Source organism: Ursus maritimus, unplaced genomic scaffold, assembly GCF_017311325.1.
Source record: "Ursus maritimus isolate PB19 unplaced genomic scaffold, ASM1731132v1 scaffold_32, whole genome shotgun sequence".
Lineage (NCBI taxonomy): Eukaryota > Metazoa > Chordata > Mammalia > Carnivora > Ursidae > Ursus > Ursus maritimus.
Window position 1 is genome coordinate 11,852,745 of NW_024425786.1, and position 27,018 is coordinate 11,879,762.

The 27,018-nt window shown below is 51.4% G+C and overlaps 2 protein-coding genes across 2 annotated transcripts in view; one reads left to right on the forward strand and one right to left on the reverse strand.

Moving 5' to 3' along the window:
* SPATA21 (spermatogenesis associated 21) overlaps positions 1 to 5,690 on the reverse strand; it is a 35,446-nt gene extending 29,756 nt beyond the window's left edge. The window contains exons 1-3 of the mRNA XM_040645546.1: positions 5,571 to 5,690; positions 3,666 to 3,817; positions 838 to 1,036 (exon numbers count right to left, since the gene is read on the reverse strand). Coding sequence (XP_040501480.1) covers positions 838 to 1,036; positions 3,666 to 3,817; positions 5,571 to 5,690 — 471 coding nt within the window. The remainder of the gene's footprint in view (positions 1 to 837; positions 1,037 to 3,665; positions 3,818 to 5,570) is intronic.
* Positions 5,691 to 12,967: 7,277 nt separating this feature from the next.
* NECAP2 (NECAP endocytosis associated 2) lies at positions 12,968 to 25,894 on the forward strand. The gene is made up of 8 exons (XM_008694679.2): positions 12,968 to 13,115; positions 15,300 to 15,400; positions 17,846 to 17,950; positions 18,037 to 18,118; positions 19,050 to 19,158; positions 21,630 to 21,807; positions 24,767 to 24,851; positions 25,667 to 25,894. Exons 1-8 carry the CDS (start codon positions 13,024 to 13,026, stop codon positions 25,713 to 25,715), a joined length of 801 nt encoding a protein of 266 aa, XP_008692901.2. The 5' UTR covers positions 12,968 to 13,023; the 3' UTR covers positions 25,716 to 25,894.
* Positions 25,895 to 27,018: the final 1,124 nt, after the last annotated feature.

Below are 27,018 nucleotides of genomic sequence, written 5' to 3' on the forward strand. Positions count from 1 at the left end.
GGGGTGGGGGAATGGGATAGGCTGGTGATGGGTAGTAAGGAGGGCACGTATTGCATGGTGCACTGGGTGTTATACACAACTAATGAATCATCGAGCCTTACATCGGAAACCGGGGATGTACTGTATGGTGACTAACATAATATAATAAAAAATCATTAAAAAAAATAAAATAAAATAAAAAATATTTTATTTATTTATTTGAGAGAAAGCGCCTGCAAGCAGAGGGAGGAGCAGAGGGGGAGGGAGAGGGACAAGGCGACCTGCTCTGAGCATGGAGCCCAACGCAGGACTTGATGCCAGGACCCCGAGATCATGACCTGAGCCGAAAACAACAACTGTACGCTTAACTGACTGAGCCACCCAGGCGCCCCGGACCTCACCGAAGCTTTAAAAAAAATTAACCCTAACATGAAAATAAGTAAAAAGGTAGTCAAATAAGTTTAAAAGGGCACCGAGCTCTAACCACCTCTTATGAGGTCCCACAAAGCTCAGCAGCTAAGAGACAGCTTCTGGGATATCCCAGCATAAAGAAAACCTTTGAGCTTTGTTAAACGCAGCAAGTCCGTATTTTTATGGAACATAGAACCCCCCAACTCCTCCCCGCCTTCAGCATCTGTTGACTTGCTGTGGGGCCACTCTGGAAACAGGTTACAAAGTCTTGCAATCAGGAACATCCAGAATATCCCAGTGACCCACTGAGACTGGACACTTGACATCTCCAGGGCATGGAGAGTAGACACGAGTGTACCAAAATGGGGGGCACGGGGACGGGGGGTATCTCCTTCTTCTCCCCCATGGGGCAATGTACCCTCCTGCCCACATCTCCATGGACATTACCTGGCGGCTCTGGGGGGCCTGACCCTTCACCATCCCTGGGTGCTTCTGTCTCCCCTGCTGGTCCTCATTTTCCTTCCCTTCATGTGCTGCAGGGACCCTGGAAGGCAGCACCCCCAGCTCATTTCCTGGCTTGGCTTGATCCCGGCCTGCTTGCAGCTCCCTGGGCCCTTCCTGGGGGGCCGGAGTTGACTGCTTCTTCCTGGGGAGAACAACAAAGTGACACCTCAGCTCCCGGCTTGGGCCACAGTTTCATATTCTTAGGCTCCTGTGTGGTTCCCAGAGCACCTGTGCAGAACTAGGCATACCATAGGTGCATACTTAATGCTGAAGAGGATGAATGAAGGACTGACGTGAATTCCCCAAACACAAACACTTTGATGTTAATATTTAGGGGAGTTAGGATTTTATTATTATCATTATCATTATTGTTATTATTATTACTATTACTATTATTGTTGTTGTTTAGGAAAAAAGAAAAATCAGGAGAACCTTGGCTGGCTTGGTCAGTAGAGAATGTGACTCTTGATCTCAGAGTTGTGAGTTCGAGTCCCATGTTGGGTGTAGAGATTACTTAAAAATAAATCTTGGAGCGCCTGGGTGGCTCAGTCAATTAAGCATCTGACTCTTGGTTTTGGCTCAGGTCATGATCTCAGGTCCTGGGATCGGGCTCTGCGCTCAGCAGGGTGTCTGCTTGAGATTCTCTCTCTCTGCCCTTCCCCCTGCTCTCTCTCTCAAATAAATAAATAAATCTTAAAAAAAAAAAAAAAAAGAGGGGCACCTGGGTGGCTCAGATGGTTAAGTGTCTACTTTTGGCTCAGGTCGTGATCCTGGTGCCCTGGGATCGAGCCCTGCATCGGGCTCCCTGCTCAGCTGGGAGTCTGCTTCTCCCTCTTCCCCTGCCTGCCGCTCCCCCTACTTCTGCTCTCTCCCTCTCTCTGTCAAAATAAATAAATAAAATCTTTTTAAAATTTTTTTTAAAAGAAGAAAAGAAAAGAAATCAGAGAGAACTGGGCTGCACGGGGATTGAGGCTGAAGACTTGAGCCTAGGGTCGTAAAGCTGCAGGTCACAGCTCAGGATTTGAATCTGTGCCAGTCGGATCTCACTTTCATGTTCTGGAGTACTTCCCCCAGGCTTCTTCCTACGGTGTGTGTATGTCTTTGTCGCATGGATTTACTTCGCTACCATCTTCAAATAATTGCCAATTTTACATAGTACAATTATATTTCATGTATAGTTTTGCAATCTTTTTTTGGTGATCATTAGAACCGAAATTTTCCCGTCAAAAAACTTTCATAAACATGCTTTTTAAGTGGAAGTATAAAATTCCATATTTTATTTTATTTACTTATTATTTTTTAAAAGATTTTTATTGATTTATTTGTCAGAGAGAGAGAGAGCACAAGCAGGGGGAGCAGCAGGCAGAGGGAGAAGCAGACTCCCTGCTGAGCAAGGAGCCCGATGTGGGACTCGATCCCAGGACCTGAGCCGAAGGCAGATGCTTAACCAACTGAGCCACCCAGGCGTCCCTACTTATTACTTTTGCAAGTAATCTCTACACCCAATGTGGGGCTCAAACTCACAACTCTGAGAACAAGAGTTGCACACTCCACTGACTGAGCCAGCCAGGCACCCCTAAAATTCCATATTTTATATATAAACATTCTTGACTTTACCATTCCTCTATTGTGGGTATTTCAGGCATACTGGCATTCCAATTTTTTAGTATTTAAAATGACGTGTCAGGGGAAAAAAAACCTTGCATAAAACTTTGCCTGAATCTCTGATTATTTTCTTAGGGTGTATTTCTAGGGTGAAGTTCAAGGCATTTTAAAGGCAATTTAAACAAATGGCCGATTGTTTAACAGATGTGTTGAAATGGTTTCTATTTCTATCAGCGTGGTATGTGGTACCCGTCTCAGGGGGGCTCAAACCAGGCTTTGATTCACTCCCCTAACTTTCCATGTAGAAGAGACAATTGAGAGGCTTTTGGTTATAATCACAATTGAAATGATAAGCTGATTAGTCTAGCTATTCCCATTTCCCCAAATCTTTCTCTTGGCCCATCTCTGGTTCGCTCTTGATTTTCTCTTTCTAAAAAGATTACATTTAGGGGTGCCTGGGGGGTTCAGTTGGTTAAGTTTCTGCCTTCGGCTCAGGTCATGATTCCAGGGTCCTGGGATCGAGTCCCGCATCGGGCTCCCTGCTCAGCGGGGAGCCTGCTTCTCCCTCTCCCTCTGCCTGCCTCTCTCCCTGCTTGTGCTCACTCTGTCAAATAAATAATAAATAAAATCCTTAAAAAATGTATAAATACACAAAAAGATTACATTTAGGGGCAGCCGGCTGGCTCAGTCGCTGGAGCGAGCGACTCTTGATCTCGGGGTTATGAGTTTGAGCTCCAGGCTGGACAGAGAGATTACTTAAAAATCTTAAAAAAATAAGAAAGATTACATTCTCACTGCAGACAAGTTGAAAAATATACAACAGTCAGAAAACAGTAACAATAATGCCATGTAAATGTGTGTTTCTGCCTCCCTTTTGCTCGCTCTTCCAGGGCCTCGGTGAATACGTATTTACTGAGCATCTACTATGGGCCAGGCCGTCCTCGGCCTGAGCGATCTGAGGCTGAGCAGGACACGTCAGAGAAGCTTGTGGTCTAGCAGGGCAGTGCAGACGAAAGGGTCCACACGTAATTATGTAGCGTGATTTGTGCTGCGTGAGAGAGAAGCAAGGGCACGCTGCCTGAGGCTGGAAGTCCTGCCTCATCCTTGTCCACCAGGGGGCTCACAGAGTTCTCTCCTGGACCTTCTCTAAGAAGTCCCCAGCTCACCTTGGTCCTGCTGGATGCGTCTGCTCCTGGGTCCTGAGCTCCAGAGGACCCTCCTCTGAGGATTCCCTGGGTCTAGGTCCCTTTTCTGGCCCTCCTGGGGCTGATGAGGGCTGCTTCCCACTGTCCATCCCTGCAGCATCTGGAAACGCAACCTGGAACAGAGATGTCCATGGCGCTGGCCCAAGGGACGGCCGCAAGTACCCATTCTGGAGGCCTCCTCCCTCTCCCTGGGCATCGTCCTGGCCTCAGGGACAGGGAGATCCTGTGCCTGACCGGAGAGAGGTGAGGAGGAGGAGACAGCGGGCCCCTGGAGAGAGTGGCTGGGTGTAAGCCCTGGCCCGGCCCAGAGGCTGTCACTCAGCACTAATGGCTCTAGCACAAAGCTGAAGTCCAGAGAAGCAGCTGAGCCACGGGGATTCCCCGAGGTCAGCCCCACGGGGTCCCCTGGGGGACGTCAAGACCCAGAGAAGATCCAAGAGAGGCGTTCACAATGTCCACTGCTTCAGAGCTCAGGCTCCGGAACTGGGTTTTGATGCTGTCTTGGTCTATCAGTGCCCGGCCGAGCCCGTGACTTAGCGCTATCTCTGAGCCTCGCCTGAGCCAGCAAACTCCAGACGACCTGGCTCAATCCACCGATGACAACTGTTCTACTGCCAGATTGTGCCAGAAGCCAACACTAAAGTCACCCACCGCAGGGGCAGGACCTGTGCCCGTGCCCCCAGGGACTGCACCCAGTTGGTCCTCACCATGACACACACAAGACAGTGGGGCTCAAGGGGGGGGGCAGTGGCCTGCCCAAGGTCATACAGATGGTTATGTGATGGGACGGAGACCCATGACTTTTTCGTTGAAAAAATAAATTGGGTGTAGAGGTGAAGGAAGCTCTGAAGGTCTTCCCCAACCTCCTTCCAAGACCCCCCCCCCACACACATACACACACACACCCCTTCAGGTGCTCTCCCTGCTCCGAGGGGAAGCCATGATTTGTAACAGAAGCTACAGGGAAGGGCAATACTTTACCCATGGGAATGGTGACCTTTTTTTTTTACGGTGACATTTTGGCTCTGGGGAAACTAGATGGGAAGGAGGGCCTTCTCTGTGCTCTTCAGTTCATGCCACTTGGCACTTCGTAGAATGGATGGAAAGAGGCTGAGAGGCGTGATAAGAGCTTAGCGTGCGGGCTGGGCTCTGGGGAGGGTCATGGATGGAAACCTGGAGCAGCTGCCAGGGGAATAAGGGTTATAAAGGGGGCTGGATGCCATGGAAGGCACATAGTAGAGTAAGCAGGAATTCTTATTTTACTCACCCAGCATCCACCCTGGTAAAAGCAGCCAGTGTGTGTGTGTGTGTGTGTGTGTGTGTGTGTGTGTGTGTGTGGTTGGAGGGGGGCATGGGGTTCAGTGGAGCCAACGAGTACCACCTCTGGCTTCATTATACCAAGAGATCCAGGCCACTCTGCTCTGCCACGGTGACTAATTCAGGGATGAGCATGTGACAGTGGGCCAATAAGAGTGGGACCAGAGACCTTCTTCAACTATTGCAAAGAGGCTCTCTTCCTGTTGGGGATGCTATTCCAGGGGATGTAAGATGAGATTTAGGTCTGAAGTGGCCAGGGAAATCCTTGCCATCTTTCAGGGAGAGTCTGCCAGGGAATGGCACGATGGAAGGCAGAGCCGAGAGGCACTCATTTAGCACCTTGATCCAGCCATACCTGAAGTCTATCGGTAGATCTGTCAGTTACCCCAGCTGACACAGTCTCATTCCTGCCTCATCCAGTTTGAATTGGGTTTTGTGTCACTTGTATCTGAGTCTTAATTAAAGTAGTTGGGGAGGAAGCCTGGACATGGGAAGGGAAAGGTGCCAGCTGGGAATAGCAGGGTCAGAACATGAGGTGCAGGGCCCTACCTGGCTGACTCCTGATAGGGTGGGCTCAGCACCAGGCCTCTTGCTGGTGGCACTCATGCCAGGACTTGGCTGGGCCCCAGGAGCCTTGATCCTTTCCTCCATGTACATTCTGTTGTCCATTGTGCCACAGCCAATGGGAGTATCAAGGGAGGGGCATCAGTTGCTGTGGTCCCGCAGGAGAAATCCAATTAAAGTTCCACCAAGCCCATTATCTAAGCACCTCTTCAGGAGCCCACGTGGAACCTGTAATATAGAGAGCCTGACTTAAGGGAAGAGTCCGGGCCAGGCCTGGCACTGGCGGGACATGCCCCAGAACCAAAGAGCTAGTCACATGCAATTTACCCACAAACTCTTCCTAATGCTCACAATGACTCTGAGGAAAAGGAGGCTCTGGGAAGCAAAGGACTTGCCCAGGGTCCAACACCACTTGGGCCACAGAACAGGAATTAAACCATGGCCTGTCGGAGCCCAAAACACACATACTTTCTCCTACCACATTTCCTAATGGGTGCTCTTTGGTCCTAATATTGGTCCACGAGGTACACTGCAAAAAAGCATTCTGAGACCAAATGGGTTTGGAAGGAGCAGAATTAAAATGGAACAGGCTCTGTGCTGCAGGACTTCTCAGAGCCTTTAATATACATTTTAGATATGCATTTTAAAGAGTGCACAGGAATGTCACAGTTGCTGCTATTATAGATGAAAACTCCAAGTTCTTCTTGGGGTTAAGGAACAGGAGTTGGGAACATCTGTCTTGAGAACCCCAAGGCCTCCAATGGCATATGTAGTTCACCAAAGCACCACCACCACCCCCCTCCACGTCTGCCTCCGCCCTGGACACAGCCCTTTCTGAAGTCTTTCTTCGTGTCTCTCCTGCCTCCCTCATCCAACCTCATATTGGCTGTACCACCATCCCCTACACAAACACGCTGATTTAACCGGGGCAGCCTCCTGCCATCCTAATCCCACAGACCCCCAGCCTCTGTGCCTACAGCCCACTTCTCTGTCTCTCCAACCCCCACCCCCATTCTTCAGCCTCCCACCTCTTCTCCAAGCTTCCAGCCACCTCAGCTCTCCCTCCAGTCTCTAAGTTCCCCCGAGGCAACATTAACGCTTTTTCTGCGGGCATCACAGACCCCATCTTACTGTTGACGTGTGTCTAGGGGGTAAATCGTACCCCTCAAGGAGACCATGGGATCTTGGAGATCTTGATGGTGCTTTCACTCTAAATCGTGGCAGGCCACCAACAGACCTGGAGGAACCTTCTATTTGCTGGGCACATTTGCCAGCGGTATTCTCCTAAGCCCCTGTGAGGTCAGCGGGTTTAGCTTCGAGGCCCAGAGAAGCCCGGTGTCTTATCCAATACAACACAGCTAGCCTGCAGAAGATCTGGATTCAGACCTGGGCCCGTGCGGCTCCCGAGACCGCTTGTCTCACCATATTATCTTGCCTCCAAAGAAGCCCAAGCCGCTTGTTCATTTACCTACACGACCAACCACGGTTTCACAGGACCTGTGGCCGAGCTAGGCAGGGCACCAGCCCCGAGGGAACAGCGGGTGTTCCGAAGGCTATCGCTGTTTACCAGGGGCACAGAGGAGGTGCCCTCATCAGCCACGAACCCAAACCCCACTCCCTCCTCCTTTTCTCCCACCCTGCCTACCCTCCAGTCCTTCCCACAGCTAGGCCAGCACCCCCATCATGCAAACAAGATCTCCACTCCATGGGACACCCACCCCACACAGCGCCCACCTACCAAAGGGTCTAGTCTCTCACTTGGCACAGGGACGTCAGCACCGTGACCAAGTCCCTTCCTGTCCCTTGGGAGTTCCTCTCTCCTCCTGTCTCTCTCCCATGAGGACTCCCTGCACATTCCCTTTCCTCCAGGCCTTCCTGCCCCGGGCGTGGATGACCCATCTGGAGGAACCCCTTTCAGACCCCCTTGAACACGCCCCCTATTGTCCACTGTTTCCACCTCAGAATCCTCAGGCCCCAGTATTCCACAAGCTGAAATTTTAAGGGGGCAGAGGCTCCAGAAGGGATCCAGCCCCCTCTCCGTCCCCATCCGGAACTTACAAACTCTGTGAGCATCTGAACAGGGACGCCCCCAACCTTAATAGAAGGGCATGGAATCTGAGGACAGAATTGAGGGGGTGGCTGGTACATATAGACGATGTCCTCCTTTCAGAGCACTATGTGCCTTTTCTTTTTGTTCGCAGCTTTGTTGAGATTTAATTCACATACCATACAATTCTCCCATTTAAAGTGTATAATTCTGGGGCGCCTGGGTGGCACAGCGGTTAAGCGTCTGCCTTCAGCTCAGGGCGTGATCCCGGCGTTCTGGGATCGAGCCCCACATCAGGCTCCTCCGCTATGAGCTTGCTTCTTCCTCTCCCACTCGCCTTGCTTGTGTTCCCTCTCTCGCTGGCTGTCTCTATCTCTGTCGAATAAATAAATAAAATCTTAAAAAAAAAATAAAGTGTATAATTCAGGGGCACCTGGGTGGCTCAGTTGGTTAAGCATCTGCCTTGGGCTCAGGTCATGATCTTGGGGTCCTGGGATCAAGTCCTGTGTTGGGCTCCTGGCTCAAACAGAGGGTCTCCTTCTCCCTCTTCCTGGCCCCCCACTCATGCTCTTTCTCTCTCTCTCAAGTAAATAGTATACAATTCAGTGGCTTTTAATATATTCACAGAATTGTTTGACCATCACCCAATATTAGAACATTTTTATCACCGTAAATAGAAACCTTACACCCCATAGCCATCACCTCCATCCTCCCACCCAACCCCCAGCCTTAGGCAGCCACTAACCTACTCTGCCTTTTAGACTTGCCTATTCTAGACATCTCATATAAACAGAATCATACAATATGTAGTCCTTGGTGACTGGCTTCTTCACTCAGCAAAATGTCAAGATCCATCCACGTCGTAGCCTACATCCATCATTCCCTTTTATGGCCAACACACTACATGTATATATCCATTCATCAGTTAGTAGACATCTGCGTGTTTCTACTTTTTGGCTATTATGAATAATACTGCTATAAACATTCATGTACAGATTTTTGTGTAAATATATGTTCTCATATCTCTTGAATATATATTGAGGAGAGTAATTGCAGGGTCACATGCTAACTCTGTGTTTAGTCTCTTGGGTAATTGCCACACTGTTTTCTGAGGGAGCTGCATCATTTTACATGCCCAGATGCAGTGTATGAGGGTTCCGACTTCCCCACATCCTGACCGACACTTGTTATTAACTGCTTTTTTTATTCTAGTCATCCTAGTGGGTGTGGGTATGAAGTGGTATCTCATCGTGGTTTTGATTGGCATCTCCCGGATGGCTGATGAGATGGACCATCTTTCTTTCTTTATTCATTTTTTTTTAAGATTTTAGTTTTGGGGCACCCGGGTGGTGCAGTCGGTTGGGCATCCAACTCTAGGTTTTGGCTCAGGTCATGATCTCAGGGTCATGAGATCAAGCCCCGCGTTGGGCTCTGCTCTCAGTGCAGAGTCAGCTTGAGACCCTCTGCTCACCCTGCCAACCCATACGCACTTTTCTCTCTCACTCAAAATAATTAAGTCTTTAAAAATAAATAAATATTTTTAAGTAATCTCTACGCCCCAACATCGAGCTTGAATTTACAACTTGGAGATCAAGAGTTGCATACTCTACTGCTGCTACATGGACGGCACTGGAGGAGATAATGCTAAGTGGAATAAGTCAAGCAGAGAAAGACAATTATCATATGATTTCTCTCATCTATGGAACATAAGAACTAGGATGATCAGTAGGGGAAGAAAGGGATAAAGAAACGGGGGGTAATCAGAAGGGGGAATGAAACATGAGAGACTATGGACTATGAGAAACAAACTGAGGGCCTCAGAGGGGAGGGGAGTGGGGGAATGGGATAGGCGGGGCGCCTGGGTGGCGCAGCGGTTGAGCGTCTGCCTTCGGCTCAGGGCGTGATCTTGGCGTTATGGGATCGAGCCCCACGTCAGGCTCCTCCACTATGAGCCTGCTTCTTCCTCTCCCACTCCCCCTGCTTGTGTTCCCTCTCTCTCTGGCTGTCTCTATCTCTGTCAAATAAATAAATAAAATCTTAAAAAAAAAAAAAAAAAGAAATGTCTATGATGGAAGAAAAATACAGTGGAGAAGGATGATAAGTGACCTATAATATATATTTCAGGAGGCCACCAAGGACAGCTGTCCACATCAAACCCCCACCCTGGCCCTGGACCTACCAGAAAGCAGCTGGATGAATCAGCAAGATTTTGCCTCCCTGCTCACCTCCTCATGCTTGGGATGGGCTCTATCTGAGCCTATACTCTGCCTGTTGGGTTGAATTGAATTCGTTTGGTAAATGATGTAATTAACCCGGGAGTAGATGATAGGTCCAAGTATTCTCACAGCAGAGGTCTGGAATGCGTTTTGGGCAAAGTCCAGCTATGAGGTTGGGGTTTGAGAAGAAGTCCAGGGACTTCCTGACCTCTTGCAACTGTGGGACAGTGTGGTTTCCCTGGGGCTTGTCACAGTTTTAGTGGCCTCCATTACACAATGGAGATAACAATCTTTGCCCTGCCTACCTCACAGGGATTATTATTGTCACCTCTTCTGGAGAGCCTTCCCTGACTGCCCCAGGCTAAGTTGGGTCTCTCTCCTCTTGACACCCACAGCCCCCCGGGAATTCCTCCATCCTAGCACTTTCTGTGTGTGTTTGTAAAGGACTCTTTTCCTCGCTGTGTCCTCTGGTTTGTGGGCTCGATGAAAGCAGGAGTTGGGTTGGCTTCATCCCTGTGGCGCCAGCACCCAGCACCCAGCGTATGTTAGACTGAACGGAACTGCCAGTGCTCTGACACACTGGAAGGCCAGGCTGCCCCTGGCACGGAGTGGTGATTCCCTCCAAGGTTCGAGAGGGAAAGACTGCCTACCTGTGTGCTGCCTTCACGCTGCTTGGCTTCCAGAATGGAAATGATGGCGCTTGGCGCTGACTGTGGATGCCACCCCAAAGTTCAGCTCTCGAGAGCTGGTCCTAGATGCTCTCCCCGCTGGAAGTTCTCTGAATGAGTCCAGGTGCTTTACTCCTCAGATACCTTCTCTTCCCCTGTGTTGTTCAGTGCGTATCGATGCAAGGAGTCAGAGCGTGAAAGAGAAAACGTGGTGGCCCATCCCCAGGTTGCCACTTGGTTTTGGGATGTCGCCAATTGAACACACACACATTTACTCATTCAGTCACTGAGCGCTTACTCTGTGCCAAAACCTGTGTGGCTGAATACAGGGTCCCGCAGATGACAGGGATGGGGTCCCGCATTCAAGAAGCAGACAGTCTGGGACGCCTGGGTGACTCAGCCAGTGAAGTGTCTGCCTTCGGCTCAGGTCTTGATCTCAAGGTCCTGGGATTGAGCCCCTGCTCCCTGGTCAGCGGGGAGTCTGCTTCTCCCTCTGCCTCTGCCTCTCCCCTCCCCCCACTCATCCTCGTGTGCATGCTCTCTCTCTCTCTCTCTCTGCCTCTCTTTCTCTCAAATAAATAAATAAAATCTTTTAAAAAAATAGAAGATCACAGTCTGGTGGGAGAGCAGTCCTATAAACGTAACAGTGGGAATGCGAGGGGTAAGATTGTCAGTGTGGGAGTGTGCCCTCCCTGCCTCTCTTGATATCTCCCTGCCACCCCCTTCAAAGGGGAATTCTGTCTTCACCACTCCAGGACTTTAGGAAGATTAGAGACAGGATCAAAGCAGAAGGAAGAAGAAATCTCATTTTCTGAGGGCATGTCTCAATTTCTTCTTTGTTGTAGAGAATCAGGGTAATGAGCAAGGTTGAAATTGGAGGTTAAATCAATTCACGTAAGGAGGAGTTAACTTCACACCCACCAGGATGGCTGTGATCAAAGAAACGGAAAATAAGTATCAGTGAGGATGTGAAAACATCGGAACCCTTCTTCAGAGCTGGTGGGAACAGAACATGGTGCAGCCACTATGGAAAACAGTTTGGTGGTCCCTCAAAAAGCTAAACATAAAATTACCATATGGCCCAGTAAATCCACTTCTAAATATATACTCGAGAGAACTGAAAACAGGGACTCAAACTGCACCATTATTCACAGTAGCCAAAAGGTGGAAAGAACCCAAGTCTCCATCAACAGAGGAGTGGAAAAACAATTTGTGGAATGTCCGCATGGTGGAATATCATTCAGCCATCGGAAGGCATGCAATTCTGTTTATGCTACGATAGAGAGGAACCTTGAAAACATTATACTAAGTGAGATCAGCCAGATACAAAGGACAGATATTGTATGATGCCACTTATATGAGGTTTCTAGAATAGGCAATTTCACAGAGACAGAAAGCAGAATAGAGTTTACTAGGGGCTTGGGGGAAGGGGGAAATGGGGAGTTATTGCTTAATGGGTACAGGGTTTCTGTTGGGGACGATGAAAAAATTCTGGAAATGGTGGCCATAGTTATGCAATATCGTGTATGTACTTAATTCCACTGAATTGCACACTTAGACATGGTTAAGGTCGTAAAGTGTATGTTATGTATATTTTACCACAATAAAAAAGATCTTTTAAGAGGTTGGATTAATTCCATAATAAAGAAGTTCTACAGCATAAGTAAAAGGAGGGAGAGGGGAGGGGAGATGGGGGTGCAGCAAGTATGGGAGCGTTCAGCGGAGCAAAGATTTGGGATCAGCTGTGCCCCACGGAGGACCTGGTACATTGTAAACAATACATAATCGCTTAGTAAATAATCGTGGATCGAATGAGAGAATGGAGGAGAAGGGATTTTGAGAATTTGACTATGGTTGGACAAAATGTGTCCCCTATGACATTCCGTGAGAAATCCGAGTTAGGACGGGGAGCGTTTTTTCACGACTTATGTTAGTAGACTTTGATCTTTGCCCAGTCGAGGCCGCACTGGGCTCTGGGCACATGGTGGGTGAGAAGGGTGGCGCCCCACTTAGTGGTGGGGCAGGTAAGTCTCTCTCTCTAGGAAGAGGAGCCTCGATGGAGGCTTCTAGAGTCAGGAGAAGGAAGGACGTTCAGGAAGAGCCCAGGGAAGTAAAGGCTGGAGGAGAGATAGGCTACAGGGTGAGCTGTGTGGGTAGATACAGCTTTGAATCTCAGCCAGCTGGGCCCCAAGTGTAAGTGTTGAGGGGGTGCGGACGACCCACAACCAGGCAATGGACTGCGGTGGCGTCTGCACTGAAGTTTTCTCTCCTGCGCATGAGGCCTTGCGGGAGCGGGAAGCCCCCAAATCTCTTGTCCCTCGTCACATGCCTCCAGGATCCGTCCACCGCGCGTCTTGAGCCAGAGCCGCCAGCAGAGGGCGGGCGGGAGACAAACGTGCTGAGGCCCGCGAGCCGCCGCTCTAGCCTGACCCGGGTCATAGAGTCGCGCCGCTTCCGGCCCTGCCGTGGGGAAGGAGCCGGAAGTCCGGCGGGCTCCGGGTGTCGAGATGGAGGAGGTTGAGTACGAGTCGGTGCTCTGTGTCAAGCCGGAGGTCCACGTCTACCGCATCCCGCCGCGAGCCACCAACCGTGGTTACAGGTGATCGCTTGCCGCCGGGCCAGGCTAACCCCGATTTAACCCCTTCCCCGCCGCCCGACACGCCCACCGTGGGAGCCCAGGACGGCCGCGGCCGGTTTAGGGGAGCGGCGGGAGGTAATGCTGTGTTTTCTCCCAGTTCGAGGCCAGAGCAGGGAGGGAGACCCAGACTTGGGACTGTCTCAGTCCGACGCACGGGGCTCCCAGCGCCAGGAAGGCGTTGGAGCCGTGTCTAGCCGTGTCTAGCGGGTAACCTAAGCGTGGTTGGGTGCGGGGGGTGGTGTCACAAGCCCTTTTCTTTCAGCCCTGACTGGTGGCCTTGAAGGGAACCTTGAAAAGCCTGAAGGGGGAGGGGTCCTGTCACCGGCGGAAATCCCCAGGGGAAGGAAAACAGCTCAGAACCGGCCAAAAGGACCCGTTCGAGGGAGCTGTAAGCGGATGGCCAGAGCCCAGGGACCCCTCCGTGCCCAGCTCCCTTCGCACGAACCTCAGGCTTGTGGCGGTTGGAAGGAGTCCATCCGCGCTTCTCTGGTGAAATGTTCACCTGAGAGGGATAAACAGATGCCTGTAAGGTCTGGAAGGGAACGCAGGAAAGGGCGTTACGGGAGGACAGTGGGGGTTGGAAGGAGACTTCCTTTCCTGATATGCTTTTCTGTAATGTTTGCATTTTGTTACCAAGCCTATGCATTACCTATTAAAAGAAGGAAAGGAAAAAAAAAGATGTGCTTGTTACAGACAGCCTGGTCTGTGGCTATATTGTGCGCCCGTCTCGGGGGTGGGGTCGCTTTGGAAGGCACTGTTTGTCTCAGTGATTTGGAAATACAGGATTGGCCTGCAGCGCAAGAATGGTGGGGTGTCCACATTTCTGGCCTCTTGTTACTTTCCAGTTGTGTTAACACGGACTCGTAGCTGATTTTCTAGACAACAGATAATTTTTTTGAACACCTGTTACATCCATGGTGTAACTTAAAAGTAGTATGAAAGCAACGAGAGAAGCAATTACAGAAACACATTTGCTTTCTGTCGTCAAACTGGAGATTGGACACCAAACCCGGGATGGTCAATCTACTCTGATCCCCTTTAGTAGGATGGGTTTGGTCCCTCCTGGAACCCCCCCCCCCCAGATAAGGTTCCCAAGTGTCAGGGCTGGCTGGTTTGGCACAGAGGAAACTGGCAGCCCCTGCCCTTGACCCTCAGAGCTCCTCTTAGCTTAGATCTAAGGCCTGTGTTGCTCCAGTAGGAGGAACTGAAACTGAGTCTGCTGACTTGTGACTCGAGAGTCTGCATTCGTGTGGCCTTTAAAACAACCTGGGTCCATAGTTAATGGTGTTGTTTAGGAAATTCCAAGAAAAGCCTTTGAAAACACCCAAGGTTCTTGCTGTTTGGGGGGTTTTACTGAATTGCTTCTTAGAAGTAAAATGTGAAGGTACTGCTTTAAAAGTCCCCAAAGAAGCTATTGTGATAGGTCCGTGGTTTCCTGGGGTTCTTTCGGCCTGGGACACCTTCGAGGTTGTTTCTTGGACACCTGTTCACTTGTCTCACATGTATAGTTGCTCCTCTTCTTTCTTTCTGCTAACGGTTGCTCTCTCTCTGCTTTTCCTCGAAGATCGTCCCCCTGGTCCCAAATGGTCACTCTGGCCACTGCAGCCTGGCAGTGTCTTAAACAGCAGGCCTGGGAGCTGCTTCCTTTACAGAAAGAAAACTGGAAGTCCTACTTCTGAGAAAAAGTCTCTGTAGTCTAGAACTGGGGTCAGCAAACTGCGACCGATTGTGTTTTTGGTGTTTTTTGGGGGGGGACCGATTGTGTTTTTGTATGTCTCATAAGCTAAGGATGGTTTTTACATTTATAAATAGCTGGGGAACATTAAAAAAAATATTTCTTAATGCACAAATTATATGAAATTCAGGTTTTTAGTGTCCAGAAAGTTGCGCTGAAATACAGTCACTCAGCAGAAAACATTCAGTTAAAATACATAAAGCACCAACACACTCACGTACTGTTTGCTTTCGCCCTACAGCAGCAGAGCGGGAAGTTGTGACTGAGATGGGATGGCCCTTTTCAGAGAAAGTTCGCCAACCTCTGGTCCTGAGCAAGCCCCCCACATGGTCCTTCCCATTGCCGTCCCCAGCACTTGAGTGACAGAGCAGCGGCCTCTAGCCGAGGCTCAATGGTTTTTGTCCCCTTAGGGCCGCGGAGTGGCAGCTGGACCAGCCTTCATGGAGTGGCCGGCTGCGGATCACTGCAAAAGGACAGGTGGCCTACATCAAGCTGGAGGACAGGACCTCAGGTAAAGGCAAGGGAGGCCCTCGTGGGGCTAAGATGCCGTACGTCCTACTTTGTGAGGGGAGAGGCAGCCCTGGCCGGTCCACTCGGGTCATGGGAACCGATCCTCGAAATCAACGGCCCAGCCGTACCTCTAAGCCGCCTCCATTCCCCCGACCTTTAAGTGTAGAAAGCGCCCTCTCCAGGTGTAAAAAGGACTATTTCCTGTCATGCACCTGTCTTTGGTGGGGGGCCTCTTTAAAAATATCCTAATTTTGGAATCCAGGAAGAGGAGACCTACAGGTTCGTCTCAGGTAGGAAGCCCCAGAGTTTGCCTTGAAGACCAGCTGGGATGGGGGGGGATGCACAACCCTCTGCGGTTGAGCTCTGCTTCTTACTCAGGAATTCTGTTTATCAACTAAATGCTAACGCCCCAGACTGACCACGCCCATTAACTGAAAGAGCTGGAAACTGTCCGACTCAGCTCTTTCTTTGCTGAAAGAACAAGCCACGCCGGGCTGCGTTGGGGTCAGCTGGCAGATGTCACCTTAGGGGAAATCCGCCTGGAGGTCATGTGCCACCAGGGCCTCCGGGTGAGCTGTGGAGGGCACTCGACCTGAAAGAGCCCCAGCCCCAGAGCAGGCATGGGGCCTGGGGCCTGCTTGGTCGGGTGCTGCAGCATCCGGTCATTTATTTTTCTAAGGCGTAGAGATTTTCCTGGGTGGGGTGGGACCGAGTGTAAAGCCTCAGAGGCGAAACCGGCATCCTTGTGTCTGAGCTGTGAGACCTTGGGCGAGCCACGTGACCTCCAGTGCCTCGGCCTCCTTGTTGAGGTGGGGATCCCATTAGCTCATACTCCACAAGGTGGTCGGAAATACGAAGTGAGCGCACATTCATCCAGCTGCTTTGTGGACTGCGCGGGGACCCAAAGCATCGATTTGTTCTGGAGCGTGGGGCTGGCTGGGCACTGGCTGCAGAGGAGTTTGAAAAGACAGCTGCTGTGACTAGGCCAGAGAGCTCGGGCTGTGAGGTTGGCCGGGGTGTCCCAGGTGATCTCACAAGGGGTGGCAGTACCTGTTTTCTGGGAGCCTTAGGAATGGACTTCAAGGTGACCGCCTAGGGGAACAGCGACTGCCCAGAGCTGAGCCTCCCCTCAGGAGCCACCCCAAGATGCTCTTCGCTCGGGGTCAGGCCTGCTGGGTCCTGTTTGTCTCTCCCTCCACACTCCTTCTCTGCCAAGGCTAGTGGCATTTGGGCTAGGGGAGTGTTGTGGGCTGTCAGGTCAAATTTCAGCTGTGCAGGGACATGGCTGGCCTCTTTACCAGATGCCAGTAGCACCCCCCAAGTTGTGAAAAATAAAAATGTCTCCGCACATTGACACATGTCCCTGGGGGGGAGGGGGAGCAAAACCAACCCTGGTTGAGAATCACTGCTCTGGGCCGAAGGCATCCACGTGAGTCCCCGATCCCCAGGGACCAAACTAGGGGGCAAAGAAATTATCAAGAAGCTACAGACTTGAGGGCCACCCACCGATTGGGATTCAGTTTGGCCTTGATTGCACAGTCACCTGTGAACCTCAGCATTGAGTAGAGAAGCCTTGGTCGAGTACCGGAAGTGCGAATGGAGGTCAGCACCTGCAGAAGTGATGCGAGTCCTGGGTGGCGCAGTCGTTAAGCGTCTACCTTCGGCTCAGGGCGTGATCCCAGCGTTCTGGGATCGAGCCCCACATCAGGCTTCTCCGCTAGGAGCCTGCTTCTTCCTCCCACTCCCCCTGCTTGTGTTCCCTCTCTCACTGGTTGTCTCTCTCTGTCAAATAAATAAATAAAATCTTTAAAAAAAAAAAAAAAAGTGATGCGAGTCCAGAACGCCCCCAAAGGTGTGCACTACACTGGGGCCTAGAGAGCCGGAGTGATGAGGGATGCATTCCATTGAGGCTCCTTTTAAAACCTCTAGTCCTCCTGCCCTGGCTCACCTGCTTCAGATTCTTCTGTAGGTGCTCAAACCTTCTTTCACTGGGTTCTGCGGCTCCTCCGCAGTCCTGCCTCAGGTCCCAGGCCTTTTCGGAGGTGGTGCTGGACCTGGACCGGGGCCTGCCTGCTCCCGGGCCCTCGGGTGCAGGCAGGTCGGCTCTAGCCCAGCCGTCCCGTGGGGATGGAGTTCCAGCATTGCTAGAGCTGTGGATTGTCAGAGAAGACCAGAAATCTGGATTATTTTACATGTAATTTGATTTTGAAAAGTTCGGCAGTTAAATGAAGAAGATTAACGGGGGGCTGAATGTGACCTGCAGGCCGCCCCTGACTTCAGCCTTTCCTTGGTTATAGGTCTGTGTCTTCTCTTCTGTCAGAATGGATTTGCTTTGAACCCCTGAGTAAGGTTTGCCTCGCTGCCTTTGAGGAAGAAGGCCCCAGTGGTTTGATAGAAGTGTCAGGCTGGAAAGGGGCTCGAGGTTCACCCTAACTTGTGCTTCCAGGGGAGCTCTTTGCTCAGGCCCCGGTGGATCAGTTTCCTGGCACAGCCGTGGAGAGCGTGACGGATTCCAGCAGGTACTTCGTTATCCGCATCGAGGATGGAAACGGTGCGTGCGGGTCTCGGGGGTTCCTCCTCGTGAGAAGGGTGTCCTCTGCCTCTGGCAAGCGGGATTAATCATGTGTTGTTCCCCAGGGCGCCGGGCGTTTATTGGAATTGGCTTCGGGGACCGAGGCGATGCCTTTGACTTCAATGTTGCATTGCAGGACCATTTCAAGTAAGTGGTTCCGGAACACGCGTGCTCGTGCCGCCTCCCTGCTTTCCCTGGCAGCATGGTTTCCCAGCTTAGGATACCCAGGTGGTGGTGTGGGATTCGTCTGCTGGCAGAGCCTCCGGGAAACTCACTGCTCCTGTGGGGCAGGCTGCCTTCTCTACTTTCCAGTCCTCTCCTCTTCCCCCAGCCCCATCTCTCACCGGTCAGCTGGCCCAGCCTCTGAGGTGCCATACCTCTTCCCTTCCCGGGCACCAGAGGCGCTCAGAGTCCTGAGCCTGCTCCTCCGTGGTACAGTCAGTGGTGCTGTGGTCTGCGAGTCCTTCTAAAGCTAAAAGACAGGGCAGGAAAGACAGCTCCCCTGCCCCCTGCAGGCCTCCGTCTCTGGCCGCTGGCGGGTTGGAGCGTGTGCAGCCACTCACGTGCGCACCTCTGGCTCTTCCCTGGCCTGCTGTCCTGCCCAGGTGGCTGCCGGATGGGTATCGTGTGGAGGCAGGGCGCTCTTTGTGTTGCTCTCTGCTTCCTGGGCATCTGTCTTGTCTCACCATCTACCTTATGAGTCTTTGGGGCCGGGGGGGGGGGGTTGTGGGTACGTTGTCCTAGTCCTCATGCCAAGGGCTAGGGAGGAGAGGGCCAGGTTCTCAGATTTCCTGAAGACCAGTGTCAGGACCGTCTTCTACATCCATGAGCTCACTGAATTGTCATAGCTGTCTTTAACATGTACAGAATCGTCATCCCATCTTGTTGACGAGGACACTGATATGCCCACAGCTGTTTACGTGTCAGAGTCAGGATTTGAATTCAGGCCCAACTGCCAAGCCTGCATGTCTTTTTCTGCTGCGTAGAACCTCCTCCTGGACCGTTGGTCGTGGAGGTGGAGTGGAGTGAACGCAGGGCAGCTGGTCTCTTCCTCGCCTTTGTCTTCCTGTCTCCCCAGGTGGGTGAAACAGCAGTGTGAATTTGCAAAACAGGCCCAGAACCCAGACCAGGGCCCCAAGTTGGACCTAGGCTTCAAAGACGGCCAGACCATCAAGCTCAACATCGCGGTGAGTCCCACCCTCCCTTGGCTTTGTTGGCCGGCACCCTCGCCCGGCCCCCAGCCCCGCCCTCTTTTCCCAACTTCCGGTCCGTCCGTTGAGTAGCTGTGTGTAGAGCAGCTGCCCGGTGCCAGCTCCTGTGCTGGGGGTGAATGAGCGAACTCTGCTCTCGTGGTCTGAGCTGGACCAGACAAGATGTGACCACAACCTGGCAGGGGAGGGGATGTAAGGAAGGGAAAGGAGGGGGAGCAAAAGCTGGTTCAAGCAGAGGGAATAGCATGTGCTAAAGCCTCTGAGTTGCGAGGGAGCGTCAGTCACTTGCTGCCAGAGCTGGCGTTTCTGACCAAGCTGTTTGAATGGGGGTCAGCTGCATCCTGGCCTTGAACCTCAAGTAAGGAAGATTCGGGAGAGCTCTGGACAGGAAAGCATTGAGGTGGGTGCTGGGAGTCACGGGCAGCTTCTCCTGGTGGTGGTGGTGTCCTGACACCCCGTGTCTTCATCCTGAGCTGCCCTGCATCTGGGTTTCCCCTTGTTGGCTCCTGTGGAGAATGGGAAAAGGTAGGGCTGGGCCGGGTGGCCAGGACTTGGTCCTGAACCTGGCTACAGGGAGTGGGGTTGGAGTGACTGGGGGAACCAAGGACCAGATGGAAATGTTTTTTTGAAGAAACTTTGTAACCCTAAGATAATGCTCTTCCTCTTTACTTACTCTTTATTTACTATCTCTTTCTCCTCTTTTCTGCTTCATGCTGGTGATGATTTGGGACCCTTGACGTTGGCCAGCTGGCCCTTAAGAGAAAATACAGGTCATGTCCAGTGGACTGGTTGGGATGTGATTCCTCTCTTGCTGGGAGGAAACTAACATTTAATGAGCATCAGCTGTGTGCCAGGTAGTGTTTTTTTTTTTTTTTTTAGGCACTTATACGAATTAAACATTCTCCCATTTTACAGGTGAGAAAATTGAGGCTTAGAGAATTTAAGGGACTTGCCCAGGTCATGGAGCTGGAAATAACCAGCACAGCCGGACTCTCACTGAGGGCTTTGAGGCTTCTGGCTTCAGGGCTGTGGTTTTAGCATTGGATTAAGCTGCTGCTCCTTACAAGGGGGGAACCGTGTCTTCATCCTTGTAACTCGCACTGGTTTCTGGCTCACTTGGGGGCTCAGGTTTTTGTTTTTGGGTTTTTTTAAATTTTGGGTTTTTTGGTTTTTTTAAGATTTTATTTATTTACTTGAGAGAGCAGGGGCAGGGGCAGAGGGAGAGAGAAAGGGAGAAGCAGACTCCCCACTGAGCAGGGAGCCCAATGCAGGGCTCGATCCCAGGACACTGAGATCATGACTGGAGCCAAAGTTAGATGCTTAATCGGCTGACCCACCTAGGCACCCCTTTTTTAAATGTTTTATGGAAGTATGCTGTGTGTACAGAAAAGTACACACATTATCAATGCAGAACTCAGTGAATTTTTGAAAACCAAATGTACCCATGAAAACTAGCCCCCAGATCAAGAAGCAGAGATTATCAGCCCTCTGGAAGCCCCTCTCCTGTTCCCGTCCACAGGACAGAGTCACCACGGTCCTGATGTTGAATGCCCTAGATTTTTGTTTTCAAACAAAATCTGCCTCTGTTTTGTTGCTCGTCGTTTGTCCATTGTCACTGCAGTGGCGTATTTCATTGTAAGAATGTGTCACAGTGTTACTGTTTGTGGGTTTTGTTTTTTTTTTTTTAAGATTTATTTATTTATTTGAGGTGGGGAGGGGCAAAAGGAGAGGGAGAGAGAATCCTCAAGCGGACTCCCTGCTAAGCGCAGAGCCCCACCCGGGCTCAATCCCACGACCTGAGCCGAAACCAAGAGTCGGATGCTTAACCAACTGAGCCCCCCAGGAACCTCCCAGTGTTACCCTTTAACCGACGGTGGACACTGGGGTAGTTGCCAGTTTGGAGCTATTACAAATGGTGTGACTGCGACGTCCACGTGCATGTCTTTTGGTGCTTGTGTGTATGTTTCTGGGGGGTCTGTTTCCAGGAGGGAAATTGCAGGGTCATCAGTTCACATGTTCGGCTTTATAGATTCTTCCAGACAGTTTTCCAAGGAGCGATCCCAGTTTACACTGCCCCCGGCAGTGTGTGAGTGAGCGTTCCGGTTGCCCCACATCCTTGTCAGTACTGGGTAGTCTGTATTTTAGCCGTTCTGCTGGGCGTGTAATGATACAGCGCTCGTTTTGATTTGTAGTTTTAATTGGTATTTTCCTGATGATTAATGAAGCCAGTGCTGAGTTTTCAAATTAGGTGTATTTGAGATAGCTCTGGAATTGTGATGCGTTGAACACAGCTCACAACAGTGAGAGTGCTGGATGGCTCTTGACCATCTCTTGGTTATACAGACGTTTGGGACTTGGGGGACACCTTGGCCCTGTTTGTGGGGTTTTCTGATAAGCAGGGGGACCCCAGCAGAACTGACTGGTTTGCATTCCTCTCCTCTCTTCAGAACATGAAGAAGAAGGAAGGAGCAGCCGGGACTCCCCGAGCACGGCCCGCCAGCACAGGAGGACTGAGCCTGCTTCCCCCACCCCCGGGGGGGAAAACCTCCACCCTGGTCCCTCCCCCCGGGGAGCAGTTGGCTGTGGGGGGGTCCCTCGTCCAGACAGCAGGTGCTCCCAGTTCAGGTCAGTGCTTGGGAGTAACTGTACTTGCTGTGAAAGCTGCACCTGCGGGGTCCTCTTCCCCCGGCAGCGGGGGCCGCGTGGAGTTCCCTCCTTCACTCGCACCGTCCATCATTTGGTACCTGTCCGTGACACCACAAAGCTGATCCTGCCCAGGCTGGGTAAGGGGTTCCTCTGTCCCCTGATACCTGCCGTGTACCCCCTCAGTGCCTCTGTCTACCCCTGACGGGCGGGGGCTGAGGCTTGTTGGTTGTGACACTGATTTGCGGTGAAATCATCAGGATGTGGGTTCCTGGTTCTTAGAAGCTGCCCCGTGTTTGTCGAGTGGGTGGGTGATAGAGACACGGTCTGCTCATACCTAGTAGGAGACAGGAGTCCTGGGCACAAAGACCAAATGTATGGGTCCACATACTACCAGCCAGGCTGATGTGGGGAGGCTCCATGTTGAGGTGGGCCTTGAAGGAAGGAGACCAGGGGAAGGGGACGCTTGGCATTCCAGACAGAAGCGTATGAATAAGGCTCAGATTTTTAAACACCTGGTGTGTGTAGGGAAGTGGGTGTAGCATAAGTATGCCAAGGTGAGTGGTGGGAAATAATGTTGGGGATTTAGTTTAGAGCAAGCTCCTTGGTAAGGCCCTCGGGGTGCTGGGAAGCTGAGGGGCAACTCCCCCAGCACGCTACTCTGGTGCTTGTTCTAAGGTGTAAGGAATGCTTTTGGTGACCCTGGGATTCCAGAAGTCAGTGCCCAGTACCAGCCATCGATAGTGCTGGGGAGCTAGCCTATTTCCTTGGCCTCCGCACCCTACCTGGCCAGCCTGGCTGATGTTCCAGGCCTTCCCCAGGCTGGGTGATTTCTCCACACAGATCTCACCAGGTTCTGGGGGTCAGGATCTAGGCAGGAAGCCTGCTTTCTTTCCATTTTAAGGGTGTGGCCATAGGCTTCCCCATGTGGCAGTCAGGCTTCCAACCTTAGCCTCGTGGGGAATTCCCAGGCCAGGCGTGGGCAGGAGTAGCGGTCAGCCAGCCTCCGCCCCGGTACCAGGAACCATCCTTCCAGCATTGTTTCTCAGAGTAACAGGACCAGCTGCCTTGGCATCACCAGGAACGTGGACAGAATCTGTGTTATTTGTATGCTCACTGAGGTCTGAGAACCACTGTCTCAGGCCTTCCCTCGGTTGCTGCTGTGTCTTTAACAGCTAACATGGAGCATCTGCTGTGTGCCAGGCCGTGTTCTAGGCCCTGGGAATGCTCCTAGTACAGCGCCACGTTCCCGCTCTCAAGGGCTTATGGTTGGTTGGTTGGTTGGTTGGTTGGTTTTCTTAAGATTTTATTTATTTATTTTGAGAAAGCAAGAGTGATGGGGGGGAGGGGCAGAGGGAGAATCTCAAGGAGACTGTACCTGGAGCACAGAGCCCGATGCAGGGCTTGATCTCATGACCCTGAGATCATGACCTGAGCCAAAGTCAGGAGTGAAGACACTTAACCGTCTGAGTGACCCAGGTGCCCCTCTATGTTCTTTTTTAAAGATTTTTATTTATTAGAGACAAAACACAGCAAGGGTGCAGGAGAGGGAAAAGCAGACTCCCCACCGAGCCAGGAACCCAGTGCGGGGCTCGATCCCAGGACCCCAGGATCATGACCTGAGCCGAAGGCAGTCTCTTAACTGACCGAGCCACCCAGGCTCCCCAAGGGCTTATGTTCTAAGGCACAAGTCAGGCAATTAGCGTGTCTACAGACAGAATGGTGTCAGATAATGAGCCAGGAAGAGCTACCATTTATTGAGCACTTAGTATATCCTCTAAAACCAGACTGGCTGAGTTCACATTCTAGCTTATCAGTTGTATGATAGTCGGAAGATTGCCTGCTTCTCTGTGCCTCGGTTTTCTCATCTGTAGTATGGGGGCAGTCGTGATACCTATGGTGTGGGTTTCTGGTGAGGATCAAATGAGCTACTCCGCGTGTAGCACTTAGGAACGATACCTAAAACGCCAAGTGCTAGTGTTTGTTAGATCTCATGACACTATGTCATTACCACTACCACGGCTGGGCGTTGTCCAAACGTGCCACCGTGTTCACTCCTGCAGCACAGACCGCTTCTGTGAAGTAGTGGCTGTTATCAGTGAGAGAGAAGGTTGCGCCTCAGGTCGCACAGTGGGTCCTGGCCTGTCTTCCCCCAGGGCCTGTGATGGGTCTGAATGAGACAATGCACAGTAAGCACTTGGAGCTTCAAAACTCAGTCCTTGAGGGCGCTGGTGTTATCTGGTCTCCTGGCCCGAGCAGATTAGAAATAGCAAATTGGTGGGAGGGCGCAGGGGGGAAGGCACAGGGCCTTTAGCAGGGACAGCGGCGCACGGGGGAGGTGCCGGAAAAGCACGGAAGCAGGCTTGGCAGCCCCATGGTACCCCCACCTTGATGAAGAGAGACACACAGCGGCTTCTGTGTTGCTTCTTCTGGAACGCTCGTCCCAAAGCCTAACCACTCTGGGTCCCAGCATTTGGCACATGTCTGGAGCGTAACTTTCATTCAGTTGATCCAGCCCCTGGACTGAGGGCTTTATGTGAAGATGACCTTGCATCGTTGGGGGGGCATTCTCCATTCAAGAAGCCAGGGCGGGAGATAGGACATTTTAAACAGGTTGCCAATAGAAGCAGTTGAACACAAGGTCAGCTTCAGGTACGAGTGGTGGATGATGGGTGACTCGTCCTCACTGGCGCCCTGCCCTCCACCTTGTATGTCTGTGGCTTTCCACTTTTCTCCAGGAGCCCTCAAGGGCTCATGAGCAGATGGAAATGGGGCTGCTCGTTTGTTTTTCTTTTTGTCCCAGAGCAGGTCTCTGTGTCTCTTTCTCGGCCACTTGGAATCATGAGACTAAATTTCAGGGTCACTGAAACCACAAGAAAGACCTGACTCCTGTGTCTCCTTTTCTTCTCTCCCTGCCCGTTGGATTTGGGGACATCAATAGGAGGTGCCACCACGTCCTGGCCGCAAGCCAAGCCTGCCACGACTGCCACCGCCGACATCTGGGGAGACTTTACAAAATCCACAGGGTGAGGAGAGGGTCACATTTTTGTGGTGGGACTGGGGCCAGGGCTGTGTCCCTAGAAACCTGGGGTGGTTCCAGATGCTTTTCTGCTGGCGTGTGGAGCAACCGCTTGGACTTGGACGTTTTCAGGCCAGCCAGAGGGCAGAGCCCCAGAATGTCTGCTTTGGGTGGCATACTTCTCTCCGTGAAGGCTTTTTGCTGCTCTCTACGGCTAGGTGACCTGGGGCTACACTATAACTCTTTCTGGTCTTCCAAGCGCCTTTGGCTTGTCCCCAGTAGCAGCTCCCTCTCTTCTTCCACTCCATATTCCCTACCCCCGCCCCAGCTATCCCAGAACACTGGACTGAGAGTTAACCTTGGTTCTAGCCTTGGCCCAGCCTCATGGTCTCTTGCCTTCTCTGTCTCAATAAAACTTCAAGCCTTTCCTTGGAGTGGAGGTGAAGAGATGCTAAAAACTTACTGCACCGTTGTTTCTAGGGATAGGCTGTAGGACAGGACTCAGCACGTGTTTTCTATAGAGATAGCAGATTGTTTAGACTTCACAGACCTTACGGTCTCTACTCAGTTTTGCTTTTGTAGCTCAAAAGCAGCCAGAGATGGTATGTAAATGAATGGGCATCGCTGTGTGCCAATAACACTTTATTTACAGAAACAGAGGACTAGATTTGGTTCCTGGGCTGTAGTTTGCTGACCCCTGCTCTAGAACATTCAGGGACTGACTTCTTGGAGCTCTTTCTGCCCAGACAGAAGCCATATTTTATCAACTTTGTATTTTCAAAGATCTGAACTCTCCCACCCCTCCCTTTTTTCCTTTTACAGGTCGACTTCCAGCCAGACTCAACCAGGCACAGGCTGGGTCCAGTTCTGAGCTGAGTGCATCCCTCTTTTTCCTCATACAATTTCTGGAAAGGAGCCGCCTCACCTGGGCCAAAGGAAGGAGGACGAAGCACTCCCGGCCAGCCTCTGTCTGGAGCATGACTCTCTCCTCTCCTCCTCACCTGACTTTCTTGACAGACTGGCATGTCAGGCAGTAAATTGGCGCAGTGTCACACTGTTTGCTGGGATTCGAGTGTGCACCCACAACACGGGAGGAGGAAAGCTCCAGCATCCCCATCCCTGTCTGTCTCTTGACATGAGAGACACTGAGACTGCTGCTTCCATCACAGTGACCCGTATTAAACACAAGCCCCCAGAGCAAAAGAAGGGGTTGAGCGTGCTTCCTGGCCTCAGCTGGGGCCTTCTCAGTGGTCACAGGTGTCCCATGATCACTGTCCAGAAGGACGGCCTTCTGCACACCCATTGGCTGTTGCGACTTCATTCAAGGTGCCTTCAGAGGGGCCATTCCTTCCTGATTTCTGGCAGGTTTATAGGCTGCAGCTCGAGCAGATAATCAGGAGGGAAATCAAGAGTATTAACCAGCTTTTAAAAATTTTTAAATGTTTGCTTTGCTAACGTGCTGATCTGCACTAACTCGTCTTTGCAAAAGGGACTCCTCCTGCAAGATGCCCCAGCAGGGACCTCGGAAAGCATTCCACCCTGTCCGCTGCAGGAACTGCTCTGAACTTCAGGAAGCAGCGTTCTTCTTGGCCAGATGGCCTGGCTGCCGGGTCTTATGGGCCAGGTGGGCAATGCCAGGCTGAGGCAGGCGCTGGAAGAGTGTTTGGGCATTGTTCTCATGGAGGTGGGGGGTTTGGCCGTCCTGTCCACTGACAGCTGTCTGGGTTCGAGGGCTCCCAGCACGGTTCCTAGGGCCCTGGGTGTTCTCCTGGGTGTGGTTTCTGAAGTGCCTTGTCTGCAGACAACCTCTTACTTTCTTTTCTCCTTCAGAGACTGTACGTGACAGAAGGAGTTCTGCACGAACTGGAAGCTTAGGGTTGCCTGTATTACTGGTTTATGAGAAATAATTTTATTTGAGCACACCTCTAAATTTGCTTTTATCAACATACTTTACCTCTTAATTGAAAGGTGGATTTTTTGGAGGGTCAAGACAATGAACTGAAAAAAAAGAAAAAGTGTTGGCCTTTTTGTGGGACCGGATTCCGAAGATAAAAAAATAAATATTTTTACTTCTGTCAGTGTATGTCAAAGGTGAACATGTTTTTGGCAGCATGGCCACTAAGCCACCCAGGGTGCCACAGCTAGACTCAGCCACCTCTCACCACTGATGGTGT

What these genes read in the sequence shown, in the direction of transcription:
- NECAP2 (XM_008694679.2), top strand. Translation starts at nt 13,024, where the DNA reads ATGGAGGAGGTTGAGTACGAGTCGGTGCTCTGTGTCAAGCCGGAGGTC. An exon ending in GCTGGAGGACAGGACCTCAG is followed by an intron (nt 15,401 to 17,845) that starts GTAAAGGCAAGG and finishes TTGTGCTTCCAG; the next exon opens with GGGAGCTCTTTGCTCAGGCC. An exon ending in CCATCAAGCTCAACATCGCG is followed by an intron (nt 19,159 to 21,629) that starts GTGAGTCCCACC and finishes TCCTCTCTTCAG; the next exon opens with AACATGAAGAAGAAGGAAGG.